Genomic DNA, 23888 nt, shown 5'->3' with positions numbered 1-23888 from the left:
GTTGCTCTCTTTCACGAGGACAATGTTGCTCTCTTTCATGAGGACACTGTTGCTCTCTTGTTGTTCTCTTTCACAAGGACACTGTTGTTCTATTTCACGAGGACACTGTTGTTCTCTTTCACAAGGACACTGGTCTGTTTTTCCAGGGCAAGATTCTGTTTCACCGGTTCGCTGTTGTTCTGTTTCACCGGTTCGCTGTTGTTCTGTTTCACCGGTTCGCTGTTGTTCTGTTTCACCAGTTCGCTGTTGTTCTGTTTCACCAGTTCGCTGTTGTTCTGTTTCACCAGTTCGCTGTTGTTCTGTTTCACCAGTTCGCTGTTGTTCTGTTTCACCAGTTCGCTGTTGTTCTGTTTCACCAGGTCGCTGTTGTTCTGTTTCACCAGGTCGCTGTTGTTCTGTTTCACCAGGTCGCTGTTGTTCTGTTTCACCAGGTCGCTGTTGTTCTGTTTCACCAGGTTATGGTGGTTCTGTTTCACCAGGTCACTGTTTGTTGTTCTGTTTCACCAGGTCACTGTTTGTTGTTCTGTTTCACCAGGTCACTGTTTGTTGTTCTGTTTCACCAGGTCACTGTTTGTTGTTCTGTTTCACCAGGTCACTGTTGTTCTGTTTCACCAGGTCACTGTTGTTCTGTTTCACCAGGTCACTGTTGTTCTGTTTCACCAGGTCACTGTTGTTCTGTTTTACCAGGGAACTGTTATTCTGTTCACAATGACACTATTATGTGGTTTCTTCCCAAGGCACGGTTGTTCTCTTTCGCGAGGACACTGTTGCTCCTTTTCACGAGGACACTGTTGCTCCTTTTCACGAGGACACTGTTGCTCTCTTTCGCGGGGACACTGTTGCTCTCTTTCCCGGGGACACTGTTGCTCTCTTTCAAGAGGACATTGTTGCTCTTGCTCTCTTTCACGAGGACACTGTTGTTCTTTTTCACGAGGACACTGTTGTTCTTTTTCACGAGGACACTGTTGTTCTTTTTCACGAGGACACTACTGTTGTTCTCTTTCACGAGGACACTGTTGTTCTCTTTCACGAGGACACTGTTGTTCTCTTTCACGAGGACACTGTTGTTCTCTTTCACAAGGACACTATTGTTTAGTTTTTCTAGGGCACTCTTGTTCTGTTCCACGATGACACTATTGTGCTGTTTCTTCCCTAGACAATTTTGTTCTCTTTAACGAGGACACTGTTGTACTGTTTTACCAGTACACTGTACTTCTGTTTCACAAGGACACTGTAGTTTTGTTTCGCCAGGACACCAATGTACTGTTTTACTAGGGAACTGTTGTTCTGGTTACCTAGGGAACTGTTGTTCTGTTTCAAAATGACACTATTATGCAGTTTCTTCCCAAGGCACTGTTGCTCTCTTTCACGAGGACACTGTTGCTCTCTTTCCCGGGGACACTGTTGCTCTCTTTCAGGAGGACATTGTTGCTCTTGCTCTCTTTCACGAGGACACTGTTGCTCTCTTTCACGAGGACACTGTTGCTCTTTTTCACGAGGACACTGTTGCTCTCTTTCCCGGGGACACTGTTGTTCTTTTTCACGAGGACCCTGTTGTTCTCTTTCACGAGGACACTGTTGTTCTTTTTTGCCAAGACACTGTTGTTTAGTTTTTCTAGGGCACTCTTGTTCTGTTCCCCGATGACACTATTGAGCTGTTTCTTCCCTAGACACTTTTGTTCTCTTTAACGAGGACACTGTTGTACTGTTTTACCAGTACACTGTACTTCTGTTTCACAAGGACACTGTAGTTTTGTTTCACCAGGACACCAATGTACGGTTTTACTAGGGAACTGTTGTTCTGGTTACCTAGGGAACTATTGTTCTGTTTCACAATGACACTATTATGCGGTTTCTTCCCAAGGCACTGTTGCTCTCTTTCACGAGGACACTGTTGTTCTTTTTCACGAGGACACTGTTGTTCTTTTTCACGAGGACCCTGTTGTTCTCTTTCACGAGGACACTGTTGTTCTTTTTTGCCAAGACACTGTTGTTTAGTTTTTCTAGGGCACTCTTGTTCTGTTCCCCGATGACACCATTGAGCTGTTTCTTCCCTAGACACTTTTGTTCTCTTTAACGAGGACACTGTTGTACTGTTTTACCAGTACACTGTACTTCTGTTTCACAAGGACACTGTAGTTTTGTTTCACCAGGACACCAATGTACGGTTTTACTAGGGAACTGTTGTTCTGGTTACCTAGGGAACTATTGTTCTGTTTCACAATGACACTATTATGCGGTTTCTTCCCAAGGCACTGTTGCTCTCTTTCACAAGGACACTGTTGTTCTCTTTCACGAGGACACTGCTGTTCTCTTTCACGAGGACACTTTTGTACTTTTTTTTTTCCAGGGCAAGATTCTGTTTCACAAGATCACCATTCTGTTTAACCAGAACCTACTTTTGCTCTCTTTCACTAGGACACTGTTGCTCTCTTTCACGAGGACACTGCTGTTCTCTTTCACGAGGGCACTTTTGTTCTCTTTCACGAGGACACTGCTGTTCTCTTTCACAAGGACACTGTTCTGTTTTTCCAGGGCAAGATTCTGTTTCACCAGTTCGCTGTTGTTCTGTTTCACCAGTTCGCTGTTGTTCTGTTTCACCAGGTCGCTGTTGTTCTGTTTCACCAGGTCGCTGTTGTTCTGTTTCACCAGTTCGCTGTTGTTCTGTTTCACCAGTTCGCTGTTGTTCTGTTTCACCAGTTCGCTGTTGTTCTGTTTCACCAGTTCGCTGTTGTTCTGTTTCACCAGTTCGCTGTTGTTCTGTTTCACCAGTTCGCTGTTGTTCTGTTTCACCAGGTCGCTGTTGTTCTGTTTCACCAGGTCGCTGTTGTTCTGTTTCACCAGGTCGCTGTTCTTTTTCACCAGGTTATTGTGGTTCTTTTTCACCAGGTTATTGTGGTTCTTTTTCACCAGGTTATTGTGGTTCTTTTTCACCAGGTTATTGTGTTTCTGTTTCACCAGGTCACTGTGGTTCTGTTTCACCAGGTCACTGTGGTTCTGTTTCACCAGGTCACTGTGGTTCTGTTTCACCAGGTCACTGTGGTTCTGTTTCACCAGGTCACTGTTGTTCTGTTTCACCAGGTCACTGTTGTTCTGTTTCACCAGGGAACTGTTGTTCTGTTTCACCAGGGAACTACTGTTCTGTTTCACCAGGGAACTGTTGTTCTGTTTCACAATGACACTATTATGCTGTTTCTTCCCAAGGCACTGTTGCTCTCTTTCACGAGGACACTGTTGCTCTCTTTCCCGGTGACACTGTTGCTCTCTTTCAGGAGGACATTGTTGCTCTTGCTCTCTTTCACGAGGACACTGTTGCTCTCTTTCACGAGGACACTGTTGCTCTCTTTCACGAGGACACTGTTGTTCTTTTTTGCCAAGACACTGTTGTTTAGTTTTTCTAGGGCACTCTTGTTCTGTTCCCCGATGACACTATTGAGCTGTTTCTTCCCTAGACACTTTTGTTCTCTTTAACGGGGACACTGTTGTACTGTTTTACCTGTACGCTGTACTTCTGTTTCACAAAAACACTGTAGTTTTGTTTCATCAGGACTCCAATGTGTTCTGGTTACCTAGGGAACTATTGTTCTGTTTCACAATGACACTATTATGCAGTTTCTTCCCAAGGCACTGTTGCTCTCTTTCACAAGGACACTGGTGTTCTGTTTCCTGAGGACACTGGTGTTCTGTTTCCCGAGGACACTGGTGTTCTGTTTCCCGAGGACACTGGTGTTCTGTTTCCCGAGGACACTGGTGTTCTGTTTCCCGAGGACACTGGTGTTCTGTTTCCCGAGGACACTGGTGTTCTGTTTCCCGAGGACACTGGTGTTCTGTTTCCCGAGGACACTGGTGTTCTGTTTCCCGAGGACACTGTAGTTCTGTTTCCCGAGGACACTGTGTAGTTCTGTTTCCCGAGGACACTGTTGTCCTGTTTCCCGAGGACACTGTTGTCCTGTTTCCCCGAGGACACTGTTGTCCTGTTTCCCCGAGGACACTGTTGTCCTCTTTCCCCGAGGACACTGTTGTCCTCTTTCCCCGAGGACACTGTTGTCCTCTTTCCCCGAGGACACTGTTGTCCTCTTTCCCCGAGGACACTGTTGTCCTCTTTCCCCGAGGACACTGTTGTCCTCTTTTCCCGAGGACACTGTTGTCCTCTTTCCCGAGGACACTGTTGTCCTGTTTCACAAGGTCACCATTGTTACTGTTGTTCTGTTTCACAATGACACTATTATGCGGTTTCTTCCCAAGGCACTTTTGTTCTCTTTCACAAGGACACTGTTGCTCTCTTTCACAAGGACACTATTGTGCTGTTTCTTCCCGAGACACTGTTGTGCTGTTTCTTTCCGAGACACTGTTGTGCTGTTTCTTTCCGAGACACTGTTGTGCTGTTCTTTCCGAGACACTGCTGTTCTCTTTCGCCGGGAGACTGACACTGCTGTTCTCTTTCACAAGGACACTTTTTTTTTTTTTTTCCAGGGCAAGGTTCTGTTTCACAAGATCACTGTTCTGTTTAACCAGAACCGCACTTTTGTTCTCTTTCACGAGGACACTGCTGTTCTCTTTCACGAGGACACTGCTGTTCTCTTTCACGAGGACACTATTGTTCTTTTTTTCCAGGGCAAGGTTCTGTTTCACAAGATCACCGTTATGTTTAACCAGAACAGCACTGTTGCTCTCTTTCACGAGGACAATGTTGCTCTCTTTCACGAGGACACTGTTGCTCTCTTGATGTTCTCTTTCACGAGGACACTGTTGTTCTATTTCACGAGGACACTGTTGTTCTCTTTCACGAGGACACAGTTCTGTTTTTCCAGGGCAAGATTCTGTTTCACCAGTTCGCTGTTGTTCTGTTTCACCAGTTCGCTGTTGTTCTGTTTCACCAGTTCGCTGTTGTTCTGTTTCACCAGGTCGCTGTTGTTCTGTTTCACCAGGTCGCTGTTGTTCTGTTTCACCAGGTCGCTGTTGTTCTGTTTCACCAGGTCGCTGTTGTTCTGTTTCACCAGGTCACTGTGGTTCTGTTTCACCAGGTCACTGTGGTTCTGTTTCACCAGGTCACTGTTTGTTGTTCTGTTTCACCAGGTCACTGTTTGTTGTTCTGTTTCACCAGGTCACTGTTTGTTGTTCTGTTTCACCAGGTCACTGTTTGTTGTTCTGTTTCACCAGGTCACTGTTTGTTGTTCTGTTTCACCAGGTCACTGTTTGTTGTTCTGTTTCACCAGGTCACTGTTTGTTGTTCTGTTTCACCAGGTCACTGTTTGTTGTTCTGTTTCACCAGGTCACTGTTTGTTGTTCTGTTTCACCAGGTCACTGTTTGTTGTTCTGTTTCACCAGGTCACTGTTGTTCTGTTTCACCAGGTCACTGTTGTTCTGTTTCACCAGGTCACTGTTGTTCTGTTTTACCAGGGAACTGTTGTTCTGTTTTACCAGGGAACTGTTATTCTGTTCACAATGACACTGTTATGTGGTTTCTTCCCAAGGCACGGTTGTTCTCTTTCGCGAGGACACTGTTGCTCTTTTTCACGAGGACACTGTTGCTCTCTTTCGCGGGGGACACTGTTGCTCGCCGTGGCGGGGACACTGTTGCTCTCTTTCAAGAGGACATTGTTGCTCTTGCTCTCTTTCACGAGGACCCTGTTGTTCTCTTTCACGAGGACCCTGTTGTTCTCTTTCACGAGGACCCTGTTGTTCTCTTTCACGAGGACCCTGTTGTTCTCTTTCACGAGGACCCTGTTGTTCTCTTTCACGAGGACACTGTTGTTCTCTTTCACGAGGACACTGTTGTTCTCTTTCACGAGGACACTATTGTTTAGTTTTTCTAGGGCACTCTTGTTCTGTTCCACAATGACACTATTGTGCTGTTTCTTCCCTAGACACTTTTGTTCTCTTTAACGAGGACACAGTTGTACTGTTTTACCAGTACACTGTACTTCTGTTTCACAAGGACACTGTAGTTTTGTTTCACCAGGACACCAATGTACTGTTTTACTAGGGAACTGTTGTTCTGGTTACCTAGGGAACTATTGTTCTGTTTCACAATGACACTATTATGCGGTTTCTTCCTAAGGCACTGTTGCTCTCTTTCACGAGAACACTGTTGTTCTCTTTCACGAGGACACTGCTGTTCTCTTTCACGAGGACACTTTTGTACTTTTTTTTTTCCAGGGCAAGATTCTGTTTCACAAGATCACCATTCTGTTTAACCAGAACCTACTTTTGCTCTCTTTCACTAGGACACTGCTGTTCTCTTTCACGAGGGCACTTTTGTTCTCTTTCACGAGGACACTGCTGTTCTCTTTCACAAGGACACTGTTCTGTTTTTCCAGGGCAAGATTCTGTTTCACCAGGTCGCTGTTGTTCTGTTTCACCAGGTCGCTGTTGTTCTGTTTCACCAGGTCGCTGTTGTTCTGTTTCACCAGGTTATTGTGGTTCTGTTTCACCAGGTTATTGTGGTTCTGTTTCACCAGGTTATTGTGGTTCTGTTTCACCACGTTATTGTGGTTCTGTTTCACCACGTTATTGTGGTTCTGTTTCACCAGGTCACTGTTGTTCTGTTTCACCAGGGAACTGTTGTTCTGTTTCACCAGGGAACTGTTGTTCTGTTTCACCAGGGAACTGTTGTTCTGTTTCACCAGGGAACTGTTGTTCTGTTTCACCAGGGAACTGTTATTCTGTTCACAATGACATTATTATGTGGTTTCTTCCCAAGGCACTGTTGCTCTCTTTCGCAAGGACACTGTTGCGCTCTTTCGCGAGGACACTGTTGCGCTCTTTCGCGAGGACACTGTTGCGCTCTTTCACAAGGACACTGTTGTTCTCTTTCACGAGGACACTGTTGTTCTCTTTCACGAGGACACTGTTGTTCTCTTTCACGAGGACACTGTTGTTCTCTTTCACGAGGACACTGTTGTTCTCTTTCACAAGGACACTGTTGTTCTCTTTCACAAGGACACTGTTGTTCTCTTTCACGAGGACACTATTGTTTAGTTTTTCTAGGGCACTCTTGTTCTGTTCCATGATGACACTATTGTGCTGTTTCTTCCCTAGACACTTTTGTTCTCTTTAACGAGGACACTGTTGTACTGTTTTACCAGTACACTGTACTTCTGTTTCACAAGGACACTGTAGTTTTGTTTCGCCCGGACACCAATGTACTGTTTTACTAGGGAACTGTTGTTCTGGTTACCTAGGGAACTATTGTTCTGTTTCACAATGACACTATTATGCGGTTTCTTCCCAAGGCACTGTTGCTCTCTTTCACGAGAACACTGTTGTTCTCTTTCACGAGGACACTGCTGTTCTCTTTCACGAGGACACTTTTGTACTTTTTTTTTTCCAGGGCAAGGTTCTGTTTCACAAGATCACCATTCTGTTTAACCAGAACCTACTTTTGCTCTCTTTCACTAGGACACTGCTGTTCTCTTTCACGAGGGCACTTTTGTTCTCTTTCACGAGGACACTGCTGTTCTCTTTCACGAGGACACTGTTCTGTTTTTCCAGGGCAAGATTCTGTTTCACCAGGTCGCTGTTGTTCTGTTTCACCAGGTCGCTGTTGTTCTGTTTCACCAGGTCGCTGTTGTTCTGTTTCACCAGGTCGCTGTTGTTCTGTTTCACCAGGTCGCTGTTGTTCTGTTTCACCAGGTCGCTGTTGTTCTGTTTCACCAGGTCGCTGTTGTTCTGTTTCACCAGGTTATTGTGGTTCTGTTTCACCACGTTATTGTGGTTCTGTTTCACCAGGTCACTGTTGTTCTGTTTCACCAGGTCACTGTTGTTCTGTTTCACCAGGGAACTGTTGTTCTGTTTCACCAGGGAACTGTTGTTCTGTTTCACCAGGGAACTGTTGTTCTGTTTCACCAGGGAACTGTTGTTCTGTTTCACCAGGGAACTGTTATTCTGTTCACAATGACATTATTATGTGGTTTCTTCCCAAGGCACTGTTGCTCTCTTTCGCAAGGACACTGTTGCGCTCTTTCGCGAGGACACTGTTGCGCTCTTTCGCGAGGACACTGTTGCGCTCTTTCGCGAGGACACTGTTGCGCTCTTTCGCGAGGACACTGTTGCGCTCTTTCGCGAGGACACTGTTGCTCTCTTTCACGAGGACACTGTTGTTCTCTTTCACGAGGACACTGTTGTTCTCTTTCACAAGGACACTGTTGTTCTCTTTCACAAGGACACTGTTGTTCTCTTTCACGAGGACACTATTGTTCTCTTTCACGAGGACACTATTGTTTAGTTTTTCTAGGGCACTCTTGTTCTGTTCCATGATGACACTATTGTGCTGTTTCTTCCCTAGACACTTTTGTTCTCTTTAACGAGGACACTGTTGTACTGTTTTACCAGTACACTGTACTTCTGTTTCACAAGGACACTGTAGTTTTGTTTCGCCCGGACACCAATGTACTGTTTTACTAGGGAACTGTTGTTCTGGTTACCTAGGGAACTGTTGTTCTGTTTCACAATGACACTATTACGCAGTTTCTTCCCAAGGCACTGTTGCTCTCTTTCACGAGGACACTGTTGCTCTCTTTCATGAGGACACTGTTGCTCTCTTTACCGGGGACACTGTTGCTCTCTTTCAGGAGGACATTGTTGCTCTTGCTCTCTTTCACGAGGACACTGTTGCTCTCTTTCACGAGGACACTGTTGCTCTCTTTCACGAGGACACTGTTGTTCTTTTTTGCCAGGACACTGTTGTTTAGTTTTTCTAGGGCACTCTTGTTCTGTTCCCCGATGACACTATTGAGCTGTTTCTTCCCTAGACACTTTTGTTCTCTTTAATGAGGACACTGTTGTACTGCTTTACCTGTACGCTGTACTTCTGTTTCACAAAAACACTGTAGTTTTGTTTCATCAGGACACCAATGTACTGTTTTACTAGGGAACTGTTGTTCTGGTTACCTAGGGAACTATTGTTCTGTTTCACAATGACGCTATTATGCAGTTTCTTCCCAAGGCACTGTTGCTCTCTTTCACGAGGACACTGGTGTTCTGTTTCCCGAGGACACTGGTGTTCTGTTTCCCGAGGACACTGGTGTTCTTTTTCCCGAGGACACTGGTGTTCTTTTTCCCGAGGACACTGGTGTTCTTTTTCCCGAGGACACTGGTGTTCTGTTTCCCGAGGACACTGGTGTTCTGTTTCCCGAGGACACTGTAGTTCTGTTTCCCGAGGACACTGTAGTTCTGTTTCCCGAGGACACTGTAGTTCTGTTTCCCGAGGACACTGTAGTTCTGTTTCCCGAGGACACTGTAGTTCTGTTTCCCGAGGACACTGTTTCCCGAGGACACAGTTGTCCTGTTTCCCGAGGACACAGTTGTCCTGTTTCCCGAGGACACAGTTGTCCTGTTTCCCGAGGACACAGTTGTCCTCTTTCCAGAGGGCACTGTTGTCCTCTTTCCCGAGGGCACTGTTGTCCTCTTTCCCGAGGGCACTGTTGTCCTCTTTCCCGAGGGCACTGTTGTCCTCTTTCCCGAGGACACTGTTGTCCTCTTTCCCGAGGACACTGTTGTCCTGTTTCACAAGGTCACCATTGTTACTGTTGTTCTATTTCACAATGACACTATTATGCGGTTTCTTCCCAAGGCACTTTTGTTCTCTTTCACAAGGACACTGTTGCTCTCTTTCACGAGGACACTATTGTGCTGTTTCTTCCCGAGACACTGTTGTGCTGTTTCTTTCCGAGACACTGTTGTGCTGTTTCTTTCCGAGACACTGCTGGTCTCTTTCGCCGGGACACTGACACTGCTGTTCTCTTTCGCCGGGACACTGCTGTTCTCTTTTGCCGGGACACTGCTGTTCTCTTTTGCCGGGACACTGCTGTTCTCTTTTGCCGGGACACTGCTGATCTCTTTCACGGGGACACTGCTGATCTCTTTCACGGGGACACTGCTGATCTCTTTCACGGGGACACTGCTGATCTCTTTTTCCAGGGCAAGATTCTGTTTCACAAGGTCACTGTTCTGTTTCACCAGGACACCATTATACTGTTTTACTAGGGAACTGTTGTTCTGTTTCACAATGACACTATTATGCGGTTTCTCCCCAAGGCACTTTTGTTCTCTTTCATTAGGACACTGTTGCTCTCTTTCGCGAGGACACTGTTGCTCTCTTTCCCGAGGACACTGTTGCTCTCTTTCCCGAGGACGCTGTAGTTCTGTTTCCCGGGGACACTGTAGTTCTGTTTCCCGGGGACACTGTAGTTCTGTTTCCCGAGGACACTGTAGTTCTGTTTCCCGAGGACACTGTAGTTCTCTTTCCCGAGGGCACTGTAGTTCTCTTTCCCGAGGGCACTGTAGTTCTCTTTCCCGAGGGCACTGTTGTTCTCTTTCCCGAGGGCACTGTTGTTCTCTTTCCCGAGGGCACTGTTGTTCTCTTTCCCGAGGGCACTGTTGTTCTTTCACAAGGGCACTGTTGTCATGTTTCGCCAGGACACTATTGTTTAGTTTTACTAGGGCACTACTGTTCTGTTCCTCGAAGACACTATTGTGCTATTTCTTCCCTAGACACTTTTGTTCTCTTTAACGAGGACACTGTTTCCCGAGGACACTGTAGTTCTGTTTCCCGAGGACACTGTAGTTCTCTTTCACAGGGGCACTGTTGTTCTCTTTCACAGGGGCACTGTTCTGTTTCAACAGGACACTATTGTTTAGTTTTACTAGGCCACTGTTGTTCTGTTCCTCAAACACTATTGTGCTATTTCTTCCCTAGATACTTTTGTTCTCTTTAATGAGGACATTGTTTTACTAGTACACTGTAGTTCTGTTTCACAAGGAAACTGTAGTTCTGTTTCACGACGATACTGTAGTTCTGTTTCAGGACGATACTGTAGTTCTGTTTCCAGAGGACACTGTAGATCTCTTTCCCGAGGGCACTGTTGTCATGTTTCGCCAGGACACTATTGTTTAGTTTTACTAGGGCACTACTGTTCTGTTCCTCGAAGACACTATTGTGCTATTTCTTCCCTAGACACTTTTGTTCTCTTTAACGAGTACACTGTTTCCCGAGGACACTGTACACTGTAGTTCTGTTTCCCGGGGACACTGTAGTTCTGTTTCCCGGGGACACTGTAGTTCTGTTTCCCGGGGACACTGTAGTTCTGTTTCCCGGGGACACTGTAGTTCTGTTTCCCGGGGGCACTGTTGTTCTCTTTCCCGGGGGCACTGTTGTTCTCTTTCCCGGGGGCACTGTTGTTCTCTTTCACAGGGGCACTGTTGTTCTCTTTCATAAGGGCACTGTTGTTCTCTTTCACAAGGGCACTGTTCTCTTTCACCAGGACACTATTGTTTAGTTTTACTAGGCCACTGTTGTTCTGTTCCTCAAACACTATTGTGCTGTTTCTTCCCTAGATAATTTTGTTCTCTTTAATGAGGACACTGTTTTACTAGTACACTGTAGTTCTGTTTCACGACGATACTGTAGTTCTGTTTCCCGAGGACACTGTAGTTCTGTTTCCCGAGGACACTGTAGTTCTGTTTCCCGAGGACACTGTAGTTCTCTTTCCCGAGGACGCTGTTGTTCTCTTTCCCGAGGACGCTGTTGTTCTCTTTCCCGAGGACGCTGTTGTTCTCTTTCCCGAGGACACTGTTGTTCTCTTTCCCGAGGACACTGTTGTTCTTTTTCACGAGGTCACTGTTCTGTTTCACCAGGCCATCATTGTTACTAGAACTGTTGTTCTGTTTCACAATGACACTATTATGCAGTTTCTTCCCAAAGTACTTTTGTTCTCTTTTACGAGGTCACTGTTGCTCTCTTTTATGAGGACACTGTTGCTCTCTTTTACGAGGACACTGTTGCTCTCTTTCACGAGGACACTATTGTGCTGTTTCTTCCAGAGACACTGCTGTTCTCTTTCGCCAGGACACTGCTGTTCTCTTTCGCCAGGACACTGCTGTTCTCTTTCGCCAGGACACTGCTGTTCTCTTTCGCCAGGACACTGCTGTTCTCTTTCGCCAGGACACTGCTGTTCTCTTTCGCCAGGACACTGCTGTTCTCTTTCGCCAGGACACTGCTGTTCTCTTTCCCGAGGACACTGCTGTTCTTTTTCCCGAGGACACTGCTGTTCTTTTTCCCGAGGACACTGCTGTTCTTTTTCCCGAGGACACTGCTGTTCTTTTTCCCGAGGACACTGCTGTTCTTTTTCCCGAGGACACTGCTGTTCTCTTTCTCTTTCCCAGGGACACTGCTGTTCTTTCTCTTTCCCAGGGACACTGCTGTTCTCTTTCTCTTTCCCGAGGACACTGCTGTTCTCTGTCTCTTTCCCGAGGACACTGCTGTTCTCTGTCTCTTTCCCGAGGACACTGCTGTTCTCTTTCCCGAGGACACTGCTGTTCTCTTTCCCGAGGACACTGCTGTTCTCTTTCCCGAGGACACTGCTGTTCTCTTTCCCGAGGACACTGCTGTTCTCTTTCCCGAGGACACTGCTGTCGTCCTTCACGTGGACACTGCTGTCATCTTTCACGTGGACACCAGTGTCGTCTTTCACGAGGACACCTGTGCTTTTTCACAAGGACACTGTTGTGCAGTTTCTCAAAGGATATCACTGTGGATATTCTCAAGATTACTTGTCTGTCCTGCTTGAAAAGGAACCAGGCTGGTTCCCCCCATGTTGTCATCTTTATAAGGAACAACCTATTTCACTCACACTTCAGCTCTGCTCTTGTTTCTTCACACACAGCGCCCACTTAATCTCTGAATCTTTCAAGTCCCATAAAGCTCATTCAGATACGTCCCCTGAGTCCTTGTGGTGGGGCAAGGAGCACTCAGGTTCTCACAGGGCACTCAGGTCCACACAGAGGGCACTCAGGTCCACACAGGATCCTCATGTCCACACAGAGCACTCGCTTCCACCCAGAGGACACTCAAGTCCACCCACGGCCCTCGCATCTACACAGAGGACATGCACATCCACACAGAGCACTCAGGTCCACACAGGGCACTCCCATGTCCCCACAGAGGACACATCCACGCAGAGGACTTGCATGTCCACACAAAGGAGTTGCATGTCCACAGAGGGCACTCACGTCCTCACAGGGCACACACGTCCACACAGAGGGCTCACACGTTGACATCCACACGTCCACACCGAGGGCTCGCACGCTGACGTCCACACAGGGGGCTCGCACGCTGACGTCCACACAGGGGGCTCGCACGCTGACGTCCACACAGGGGGCTCGCACGCTGACGTCCACACAGAGGGCTCGCACGCTGACATCCACACAGAGGGCTCGCACGCCGACGTCCACACAGAGGGCTCGAACGCCGACGTCCACACAGAGGGCTCGCACGCCGACGTCCACACAGAGGGCTCGAACGCTGACGTCCACACTGAGGGCTCGCACGCTGACGTCCACACAGAGGGCTCGCACGTCCACACAGAGGACTCGCACGTCCACCTAGAGGGCTTGCACGTTCACACAGAGGTAATAAGCACCACTGGGGGGTATTTGGTTGTGCTGGACTGGGGCAAAGTCAAGAGCTGAGTCCAATTTTGATGGAGTGCAGGCTGGATACAGGAGCCACACAGGCCCACTGAATGCAGTGCCTTGATCTTTGTCGCAACAGTGAGATGCGGGGTACAGTCGAGCAATGTGTCAGTGTTTGGGTGTGGAGACAGGACACTGCCCATTCAGGTGCAAGTGAGACAGTGCTCAGCCCCACCCCATCATCAGGTCAGCTAATGGCCCATCAAGTCGCACCTAAGCTCCCATTGTGTGGCTGTCTAGACGGAATACACAAAGACCAGCTGTCACTACCAGGACTTGTAAAAATCAAAAATACATGTCCTACCTTTTAAATACACTGCACCCTGCCCTTGTGCATGGATAATGTCTTAGAGGGTTCCTGTTTGAGGGCATGCTGCTTGTGTGACAAACTGCACATACTACTTGGTGGACACCGACTGTCTGGCGGCTTCATCTGAATGATGTAAGAGATGCCTTGAGTTGAAGTATGCAGGATTTTCAACTATGGGCCAATACACAACTTCTATTTGATATTGTTGCAACTGTAATCACCCACTCCTCTATCCTCAGTGGAGGATGTTGTGGAGTCTTTTGGACAGATGCACTAGAGGTTTGTGATGAGTCACAACTTTGAACTGCCACCAGAACAAGTATGAATGAAAATCACTGCATCCTCACTACATAGCCAGTGACTTCCATTCTATCTGGGCATAGTGCATTCTTCCGCTTGGTCAGAGCTCGACTAGCAAAAGCCACAGGGATCTGCTTCTGTGCTAAGACTGCCCCAAGGCCCACTGGGCTAGTGTCTACAACCAGTTCAGTGTCTCTCCTTGGGTCAAAGTACAACGTGGTTGTTAGACCGGACAGACTTAGGGTGGTTGTTAGAAATGGGGTTTTTGGTTGGCAGTCAGGTTACCCCCTGTCCAAGCAAAAGCTCTCACTCTAGTCAGGGTAAGTCACACACAAGCCAAGATTATCCTGTGCCCACCCTCTGGTAGCTTGGCACGAGCAGTCAGGCTTAACTTAGAAGGCAATGTGTAAAGTATTTGTGCAATAAATCATACAATACCACCATATAGCACCACAAAAATACACCACACAGTGTTTAGAAAAATATATAATATTTATCAGGATAATTGTAGGTCAAAACGAATAACGTTGCAATGTGAGTTTGTAGAGATATCACTGAAAAGTGATATAAAGTGTCTTAAGTCTTTAAAAAGCAAACAAAGTCTCTTTCAAGCACAAAGTACCTGGTTTGGAGTGGAAAATCTCCTCAGAGGGCCACAGAAGAAGAGATACGTGGAAAAAGGGTGTGTGCGTCGATTTCTCCCCAGCACACACGGACTTGCGTCATTATTTTTCACACGGGGAAGTCGTGCGTCGTTTTCCGGCACGCGGACAGTCTCTTTCTGTGGATCGCGGGGATTACCAGATGTCCCGGGTCTGTGCGTGGATTTTCCTGCTTGTTTTCTGGCTGCGCGTCGTTCTGCGGGGCTGCGCGTCAAAATTTCAATCTCACGGCAGGCGTCGCGTCGATTTCTCCTCTGGAGGTCGGGCGGCGTTGTCCTTGCGAAGCCGTGCATCGAAGTTCTGGTCGTCCCGAAGGCGCCGCGTCGATCAGCGTCGGTGTGCGGCGTTTTTCTCGACGCGGAACAAGCTGTGCGTCGAAAATGTTGGCGCACGGAGCGTCCAAGTGAAAAAGAGAAGTCTTTTTGGTCCTGAGACTTCAGGGAACAGGAGGCAAGCTCTATCCAAGCCCTTGGAGAGCACTTTCACAGCCAGACAAGAGTTCAGCAAGGCAGCAGGCCAACAGCAAGGCAGCAGTCCTCTGTAGAAAGCAGACAGGTGAGTCCTTTGAGCAGCCAGGCAGTTCTTCTTGGCAGGATGTAGTTTCTGGTTCAGGTTTCTTCTCCAGCAAGTGTCTGATGAGGTAGGGCAGAGGCCCTGTTTTATACCCAAATGTGCCTTTGAAGTGGGGGAGACTTCAAAGAGTGGCTAAGAAGTGCACCAGGTCCCCTTTCAGTTCAATCCTGTCTGCCAGGGTCCCAGTAGGTGGTCGGATCTTCATGGGCCTGGAGGCTGCGGGTGCAGTGCTCCTACTCAGGGCAGTCGGAAGCTGCCACCATAACCAATGATTTTTGTCTTGGTGTTTCCCATGGGGGTTGTACTTCGAGACCTTTGTATTGTTGAAGGTCCATCATGTTAAGGAAGGCACCTGTATCTAGGAATGCTGAGACTCGCTGGCCTCCAAACTCGCTGTTGCCTTTTTCGTGTGTGTCTGTGGGCCGTGCGTGAGCTGAAAAATGTCCTCTCTTGTTCTTGGACAAATGTGGGGCCAGAGGTCTTCTTGAGGACTACCCTCCTGCAGTCGCTTTTCAACACTGCCTTCCCGGATTGCAGCATGAGGTGCTGTCCAACTGGCCTCCTCTGCCACGCCCCCTCCTTTGCAGGTGCATACAAAGTTGCTGCTCTTGCCACACTTTTAGCAGTCTTACCCTAGGTGGGACACTGGAGTGTTGGGCGGCGTCAGATTGGGATCACAAGTGGGCCCGGGCACTGCCAAAAAAGTGGTCAATTTTCACGGAGTGTGCCTGTAGGAAGCTGGCTCTGTATATACTATCTCAAAGTGAGAGGTACTGTGCACAGAGTCCAGGGGTTCCCCAAGAGGCTTGACAGAAGCAATAATAGATAATATTAATGCTCTATTTGTGGTAGTGTGGTCGAGCAGTAGGCTTATCAGAGGGTAGTGCTATGCATTTGTTGTACACACACAGGCAATACATGGGAACACAGACTCAAAGACTTAACTCCAGGCCAATGTGTTTTTATATAGAAAAATATTCTTTTCATAATTTTTGTTTAATTTAATTTATTTAATTATTATTTAATTTTTTTTAGAACCACAAGGTTCAAGTTGCAGGTAAGTACATTAAATGTAAGGTACTTTGCATAGGTATAGATAGGACTTTGAATCAAAACAGTAATGTACACAGTTTGGCATAAAATGGCAATAAGCTATTTTAAAAGTGGACACTGCAAAATTCAACCTGCGTCCTCAGGGAGCTGACCAGGGGGGTTTAGTAGAGCACTGGGGGGAGGAGGGGTCCCAAGTAGGCACACAGAGCACACCCTCAGCGGCACAGGGGCGGCCGGGTGCAGTGGGCAAACAGGGCGTCTGGTTTGTAATAGCTTTCAATGGAGGGACCCGGGGTTAACTCGGACGTTGCATGCAGGGCACAGGGGCTCTTCTCGGGCCAGCCACTGACTGGGCAAGGGTGAGGGCCGCCTGCTGGTCACTGCTGCACAGGTGGTCGGATCTTCATGGGCCTGGGGGCTGCGGGTGCAGTGCTGCTTCCAGGCATCTGATTTCTTCATCCAGGGCAGTCGCAGTCAGGGGGGTCCTCGGGATTCCCGCTGCAGTCGTTGTCGTTGGGGTGCAGAGAGGTTAGCCCAGGGTGAACACATTGTTGGAGTTGCCTGGGGGTCCTCTCTAGGTCGTTGGTTTTTCTGGCCACGGGCCAGGGGCGTCGGGTGAAGAGTAGTGGGACTCACGCTTCTGGAGTGAAGTGATAGTTCCTTTAAAGATGGTAACTTCTTGCTTGGTTAGACAGGTCTGCTGTCCGTGGGAGTTTCTTGGTCCTTTGTAGTTGCAGGGCAGTCCTCTGAGTTGGCAGAGGTCGCTGGGCCCGCAGGGTGCATCACTGGTGCAGGTTCTTTGAAGTTGGAGACAGGCCGGTAGGGCTCCGGCCAAAGCAGTTGTCGTCTCCTTCTCTGCGGGGTTTTCAGGTCAGCAGTCCTTCTTTGTAGGTTGTCAGGAATCTGATTTCTTGGGTTCAGGGTTGCCCCTAAATACTAAATTTAGGGGTGTGTTGGTGCTGGAGGGCAGTAGACAATAGCTACTGTCCCTGAGGGTGGCTATACCCTCCTTATGCCTCCTTCCTTTGGGGAGGAGGGGTACATCCCTATTCCTATTGAGCTAAATTCTCCAAAACAAGATGGAGGATTTTCTTAGGAGGGGGTCACATCAGCTCTGGTGGTCACCTTAGGGGTGGAACTGGCTGAGGAGGTCACTCCTCCTTGTTTTTCTCATTATCTCCCTGGACTTGCCGCCAAGAGGGGGAGCGGGGGCTGTTTCTGGGGGGGGGGGGGGGCGGGGGCGGTATCTCCACTAGCTGGAGTGCCCTGGAGCGCTGTAACACCAGGCTTCAGCCTTTGATGCTCACCGCCAGGTGTTACAGTTCCTGCAGGGGGAGGTGTGAAGCACCTCCTCCCAGTACAGGCTTTGTTCCTGGTCACAGAGTGACAAAGGCACTCACCCCATGTGGCCAGAAACTGGTGTGGAAATGGCTGGCTGGGAGACACTGGTCAGCCTACCACTAGCAGTTGGGCTAGCATGCAGGAGGCATCTCTAAGATGCCCTCTGTGAGCATTTATCAATAAAAGCATCAGCGTGGATTTATTGTGCTGAGACGTTTGATTCCAAACTTCCCAGTATTCAGTGTAGCCATTATGGAACTGTGGAGTTTGTGTTTTACAAACTCCCAGACAATATATGCTCTGTATGGCTGCCCTGCACTTAACAATGTCTAAGAATTGGCTTAGACACTGTAGGGGCATAGTGCTCATGCACATATGCCCTCACCTGTGGTATAGTGCACCCTGCCTTAGGGCTGTAAGGCCTGTTAGAGGGGTGACTTACCTATACCACAGGCAGTGTGAGTTTGGCATGGCACCCTGAGGGGAGTGCCATGTCGACTTAGTCTTTTTCTCCCCACCAGCACACACAAGCTGTGAGGCAGTGTGCATGTGCTGAGTGAGGGGTCCCTAGGGTGGCATAAGACATGCTGCAGCCCTTAGAGACCATCCCTGGCATCAGGGCCGTTGGTACAAAGGGTACCAGTTACAAGGGACTTAACTGAGTGTCAGGGTGTGCCAATTGTGGAGAAAAAGGTACAGTTTAAGGAAAGAACACTGGTGCTGGGGCCTGGTTAGCAGGATCCCAGCACACTTTCAATCGTAACTGGCATCAACCAAAGGCAAAAGATTTGGGGGTAACCATGCCAAGGAGGCATTTTCCTACACTGCTGTTTTATGAAACACCATTTGGTTATTCAGGTGTCTAATTTTTTGAGAAATGTTTGGTAAATTAAGCATTTTAAAGTGTATAGAGCCGATAAAATGGGTGAAAACTAGAAGTACTGCAGTTCTGAAAACTGAATACTTACTTTGTCTTCACGCCCTGCACCATGTCGTTAGATGCCCCCTCCCAACCAACTATGTCCATGAGCCTGATCATCACATAAATCAGAAATCTAGTACAACGTTAGGGGGAGGGGTTAGGCTGCAGTCTCCGGGAGCAGAGCTTGTAATGATGAAAATAAGAGAAAGAGAAGCTCTAAAGTTCTTTCTTGGAGAATCGAACCTCTTATGACCACCAGTAAAGAAATGCAATCTGTATTTCAGACATTAAAACTTTTTGCTAAACCCTAAAAAAAGAAGAAAAAAAATCTAGCTCCCTCAAATATGTTGCAATATTCCCTGAACATATATACAATTTGCTTCAAGACTTGACTGTGGGAGCTCTGCTACAATTCACTTTGTTGGTCTTTGAGAATCAAACCTGTAATAACAGAGATAGAGAAATGTCCACGAGACCGATATGGGCAAAAACATCTAAAGCTCCCCAAAAATGATAAAATCTAGCTCCCTCACAAGTCTAGTTTTCACCTGAATTTATATATTTATATTGACCAAGGTAGTCTTTGGGGCACCTCCAAGACTGGAGCTAAAAAAAATAACATCTTTGTTTGCTTAATTGAAGACTAAACATCTTGCACAAGGTAGGAGGTGCCCATTCCCAATGACCTTTGTGCTACACATTGATCATTCAGCAAACCAGAAATCACACACACAGTCAAGCAGGAAAGTGCTGGTTCAGGATCTCTGGGAACAGAACCTACAATGACCAAGATTTTAACTCTCCTGGACTCTTCTCTAGCCAATTCACAATAAAGGGGCTTAGGGAAACAGAACCTGCAAAAGCAAAGACTATACAGAGTAAGTTTACTTCTGACCATGCACAGTTGGAGTTTGGCCCTGTGGTGCTGCTGGCTTGGAAAGTAACTGAACATAAAGGCTAGGTGGCCACTCTGTACATCTGTATGGGATGGTTGGGCCTGCCTTCTGACTAAGCCTTAGGCGCTGGACAAGGCCACTGAAGGTCCAATCATGCATTCCTACCTGCTGGTAAAGGCAGGACAAGATTGGGGCCAAAAGAGATGAAGAAGCTGTCGCCTTTTGCAGCAGGCCTTCTGTGCGCTTGAGAGCTGGGCTGCTCAGGTTTTCGCTTTGACCTCCTTCTGCGACTTCTGGATAAGATTCTCCTAGTAGTTGGTCCTGTAGTGTCCAACTTGAAGTTGTCTGGGGCAAGCTGCTAGCCAGTAGCTTGTATGTCCTTCACCTGGCTAACATGGCATGGTCATCAAGAGGGAGATGGAACTTTATGAATTGTCACCCCCTTACTTCAGTCCAGAAAGTGTGCCTTACTGGCTGACTGAGAAAGGGGGTATGGTCAGAGACACGAGGCAGAAACCCACAGGCCTGGTTCTCATACAGGCAGCAGAGCGAGGGGGCGTGGCCATGTGGAGGGGCGTGGCCATGTGGAGGGGTGTGGCCATGTGGAGGGGTGTGGCCATGTGGAGGGGTGTGGCAAGAGGGGTGTGGCCATATGAAGGGGTGTGGCCAGAGGGGTGTGGTCATATGGAGGAGAGGCGTGAAATGCGAATGTTCCTTTCTGCAGTGGAGGGACAGGAACGCCACAAACATCACCCAGCAATGTCCCTATTACAGGCTGAGGAGGGAGTCACTGGAAAATATCAACACAACAAAATGTTATCCCAGTACAAGCCTAGGCCCTCCCTCAATAACCAAAAGCACGCAAAGAACATAGAAGAGTTGTGCATCCGACAAGGAGCACGGAAGGACGCAAGTGTCAGAGCGCAGCCTCCGAGGCATCGAGGACCCAGGCAGTGAAGCGAGGGGGGTCAGATGGACCCTTGGCATCAGTGCTCACTGGGACACGTGTGTCCCACTCTGAAAAATGAGACATCATTTGCATTTTGGCCAGGTGGGTGCGGTGAAACGGCAACAACACCTAGGCTGGCTACAGGGGCGTAGGAGACAATACATTTCTGGGGGGGACGGACAGCCTTGGGGACTTTCAATCAACCCTATACAAATCGCTTGTTGTTTGCGACCTGCAGGCTCCGATAAATATACACAATCATATATATTAGAAGTGAAATAGGGAGAAAGAAAGGCATGTTTTCACAGTCTGAAAGTATCTTTTATTGTTATTTACATTCACAAAGTAATTAGCTCAAATGTGAAAATAACATGTTGATTAACCTTGCATCTTCATGCACCAAGCAAATAAAGGTAGGAGGGTAAAAAGGAAGAACATACCCTTTGCGCCCCACACCCACCATGCCCCTCGCCTCATGCCAATTGGAACCGCACTGGAGATATCAAAAGCGATTAGGTACAACAGCTGTAAACTGTGCTCGGAAACCACAGTTCTAATAACACTTCTACTCCTGTGTGTGATCTTGGGCAGCTCAGCTCCACATCAGTCATAACTAGAAGCATTTCAACTGAAGCCGCTCTTGGAGTTACAGGCTATATAAAGATGGATTCTTTAATCTCTGTATAAACTGCAGTCACTTATTTCTTTAGAATCAGCTGTTTGTGATGCACCAAGTCACTGATTAAAAAGAAAAGACATCAGAAAATGACTATGATAGTGTTATTACAGTCGCGTTCTGACATTACAGTGCCTTCTGCCAGAGCTAGCAGCCAAGGTGAAAGGCAGATCAGATCACAGAGCATAATTAATGCAGCTGTTTAAAGCAAAAAAATTGAATGCTGCTTTTCTATCTTCTGCTCTACTTTAACAGCTTGGAATGACAGAAGCTATGCACAAAGGTTTTAAGTGGTTTGTGGGAAAGTTGGTGGTGTGACCATGTATTATATGGGGTAAAATACCCCCTGCGTACATAAGGATATTGCAAGTCACCTTGAAGTTCATACCTTATAAACAAGCATTGGCAAATCCATTAGGTCTCGCCTATGCAAGTTCTATTGCCTTTGCCAATGTGTTTTTGCCAAGCTGTACACTAGTACGATTACTATTCAGCATGGCTCAAAGTTAATGGCATAAAGGAGAATGATGTGCCATCGACTGGTGTGGCGTAGTGTCATGGAGTAAGTAGAGTGTCCTAGAATGGAGCAGTAAACTAACTTTAAAGGAACAGGGGTACCTTGAATAAAATGCAACACCACTCCCATAAACAATGATATTAAAGTAGTATGCAAATGGATTGTTTCATACATTTATTCAATCACAATATAAAAGATAAAATGTAGTGGGAAAACATCAACAGGGGAAATCAAGAAAGACTGTTATTCGGGCATTACACAAGTTATCTATAAATGTCACCAATTACAAGAAAAATTTAAAAAGTAACCTATATAGTACAGTGGTTCGGAGGAGGCTGGCCGGGTTTGTAGTGGGTACCTATTGTACTTACACCTTATACCAGGTCCAGTTATCCCTTATTAGTAAAATGCAGGCAGTTTCTAGAAGCCAGGCTCTCTATGGGTAGCTGTAGCTGAGCAACCAAGGCTTATCTAGTTGACACGCAAAGCTCATGCAATACGACTGTAGTCACACAATACTCACACACATGAAAGAAAATACTTAATGTTACAAAAATAAAGGTACTTTATTTTAGTTACACAAATGTCAAAAATACCATAGAGACTATACTCCCTTGGGAGATAAGTAATACACCAATTATATACACTAGTATGCAGCAATAGCAATAAAAACAGTTAGAAAACAGTGCAATTAGTGAAAATCACAATGGTTAGAAATGGGCCTAGGGGAAACACAAACCATATACTAACACCGTGGAATGTTAATGTCGGTTTCCCACCTAGGCAAGTGTGGTGTGTAGAGGGGTGCTGGGAGTATTAAAAAACACCAAAGGTAAGTAATAGAACCCACCTCAGAGCCCAAGAAAGCAGGAGTAAATCACAGTAACTTTCCTATAACACACAAGAACACGAGAAAGATGATAATGCAAGAACCAGAAGAGACTTCAAGACACAAAGGGTAGATTCCTGGACCTAAAGACCTGTGGAAGAATGGGACTAAGTCCAAGAAGCACAGAAGAGTCCAGGGAGGACAGAAGCCCCTGCTAGCCCGAATCAAGGTGCAAAAGAAGAACCACTGGTGAAGAACAGCAGTCAGTACTGCACCCAAGAAGATGGATGCGGGTTCCTGGTTGGTTCAGATGATATCCCACACAGGATGGATGACTGCAGTCTGGTTTGCCTCGCTGGATTCTGCCAACAAGCCTTGGCACACTCAAAGCTCACGAATAGCGGAAAATGGCACTGCCCAGGACCAGGAGGGACCTGGTGGACTCTACCCAGGAGGGGGAGTCAGAGAGGGCTCTCAGCAACTCAGAGAGCCCACAGAAGACCAGGCAGTGCACACAGGAGTCCCTCAGCACGAGGACAAAGGAGTTGCAAAAGGAGGCCCACGCAGCACAAAATGAAAGGATCCCATGCCGCCAAAGATCCACTCAGGAAGCTGTGCATCGCAGCAAAGATTGCTGGAGGCCGGAGCTACATTGTGCACAAAGAATTTCGTAGAAAGATGCCAACAAGCCATGGCAACTGAAAAACACGTGGTGCGCAGGGGGACTGTCTTGCGTGGGAAGGCAAGCTCTTACCTCCACCAAAGTTGGACAGTAGGACGTCAGGACCATCGGGACCACTTCAGTCCACCACCCGTGATGCAGAATCCATGCAACTCATCAGGAGAGGGGACCCACGCAGATGGTTGTCGTTGCAGAGAGGTGCCGGCTGAAGCAGGGGAGTGACTCCTTCACTCCAAGGGAGATTCCTTCATTCTTTTAGTGCAGGCTGAAGACCGGCTGTCCTCTGAGGATGCACGACCGGGAAACAGCTGCATTTGCTGGCCAGAGCTGAAAATACAATGTTGCAGAAGTCGTCTTTGCTTCTTTGTTGCAGTTTGTGGAGTTCCTGGAGGGTCCAGGTGCATTTCTTCGGTGAGAAGGTGAAGTAAAGGATGCAGAGGATTCCTGCTGGAGTCTTGCAATCCGAATCTGAAGAACCTCCCAAAGGAGAGACCCTAAATAGCCCTGAAAGGGGGATTGGTCAGCTAAACAGGTAACCTATCAGGGGACGGCTCTGACGCCACCTGCTGGCACTGGCCTGAACCGGTGTAGACTGGATTATGCAAGGAGGGCACCAAATGTGCCATTCAAAGCATTTCCAGTGGCCTGGGGAAGGAAGCTACCTCTCCCAAGCCTGTAACACCTATTTGCAAAGAAAGAGGGTGT

At 47.4% G+C, this 23888-nt stretch overlaps 2 protein-coding genes across 2 annotated transcripts in view; one reads left to right on the top strand and one right to left on the bottom strand.

The window, feature by feature from the left end:
* Positions 1 to 23888, top strand: part of LOC138303481 (serine-rich adhesin for platelets-like) — a 194773-nt gene that overhangs the window by 54584 nt on the left and 116301 nt on the right. The gene's annotated exons all lie outside the window — the stretch shown is intronic.
* Positions 90 to 7011, bottom strand: LOC138245950 (titin homolog). Its single transcript, XM_069200035.1, has 9 exons — positions 6730 to 7011; positions 6209 to 6641; positions 5422 to 5878; positions 4764 to 5052; positions 4524 to 4623; positions 2400 to 3365; positions 1355 to 1681; positions 708 to 1152; positions 90 to 495 (listed from the first exon to the last, which is right to left on the bottom strand). The coding sequence occupies exons 1-9, from the start codon at positions 7009 to 7011 to the stop codon at positions 90 to 92; spliced, it is 3705 nt and encodes a 1234-aa protein (XP_069056136.1).

This window comes from Pleurodeles waltl, chromosome 7 (genome assembly GCF_031143425.1).
Source record: "Pleurodeles waltl isolate 20211129_DDA chromosome 7, aPleWal1.hap1.20221129, whole genome shotgun sequence".
Lineage (NCBI taxonomy): Eukaryota > Metazoa > Chordata > Amphibia > Caudata > Salamandridae > Pleurodeles > Pleurodeles waltl.
Note: the sequence above shows the minus strand (reverse complement) of the source record. Positions and strands in the feature narration are given on the sequence as shown.

What these genes read in the sequence shown, in the direction of transcription:
- LOC138245950 (XM_069200035.1), bottom strand. Translation starts at nt 7,011, where the DNA reads ATGGAACAGAACAAGAGTGCCCTAGAAAAACTAAACAATAGTGTCCTC. An exon ending in TCGCGAAAGAGCGCAACAGT is followed by an intron (nt 6,642 to 6,729) that starts GTCCTTGCGAAA and finishes CTGGTGAAACAG; the next exon opens with AACAACAGTTCCCTGGTGAA. An exon ending in AACAGAATAACAGTTCCCTG is followed by an intron (nt 5,053 to 5,421) that starts GTAAAACAGAAC and finishes AACAACAAACAG; the next exon opens with TGACCTGGTGAAACAGAACC.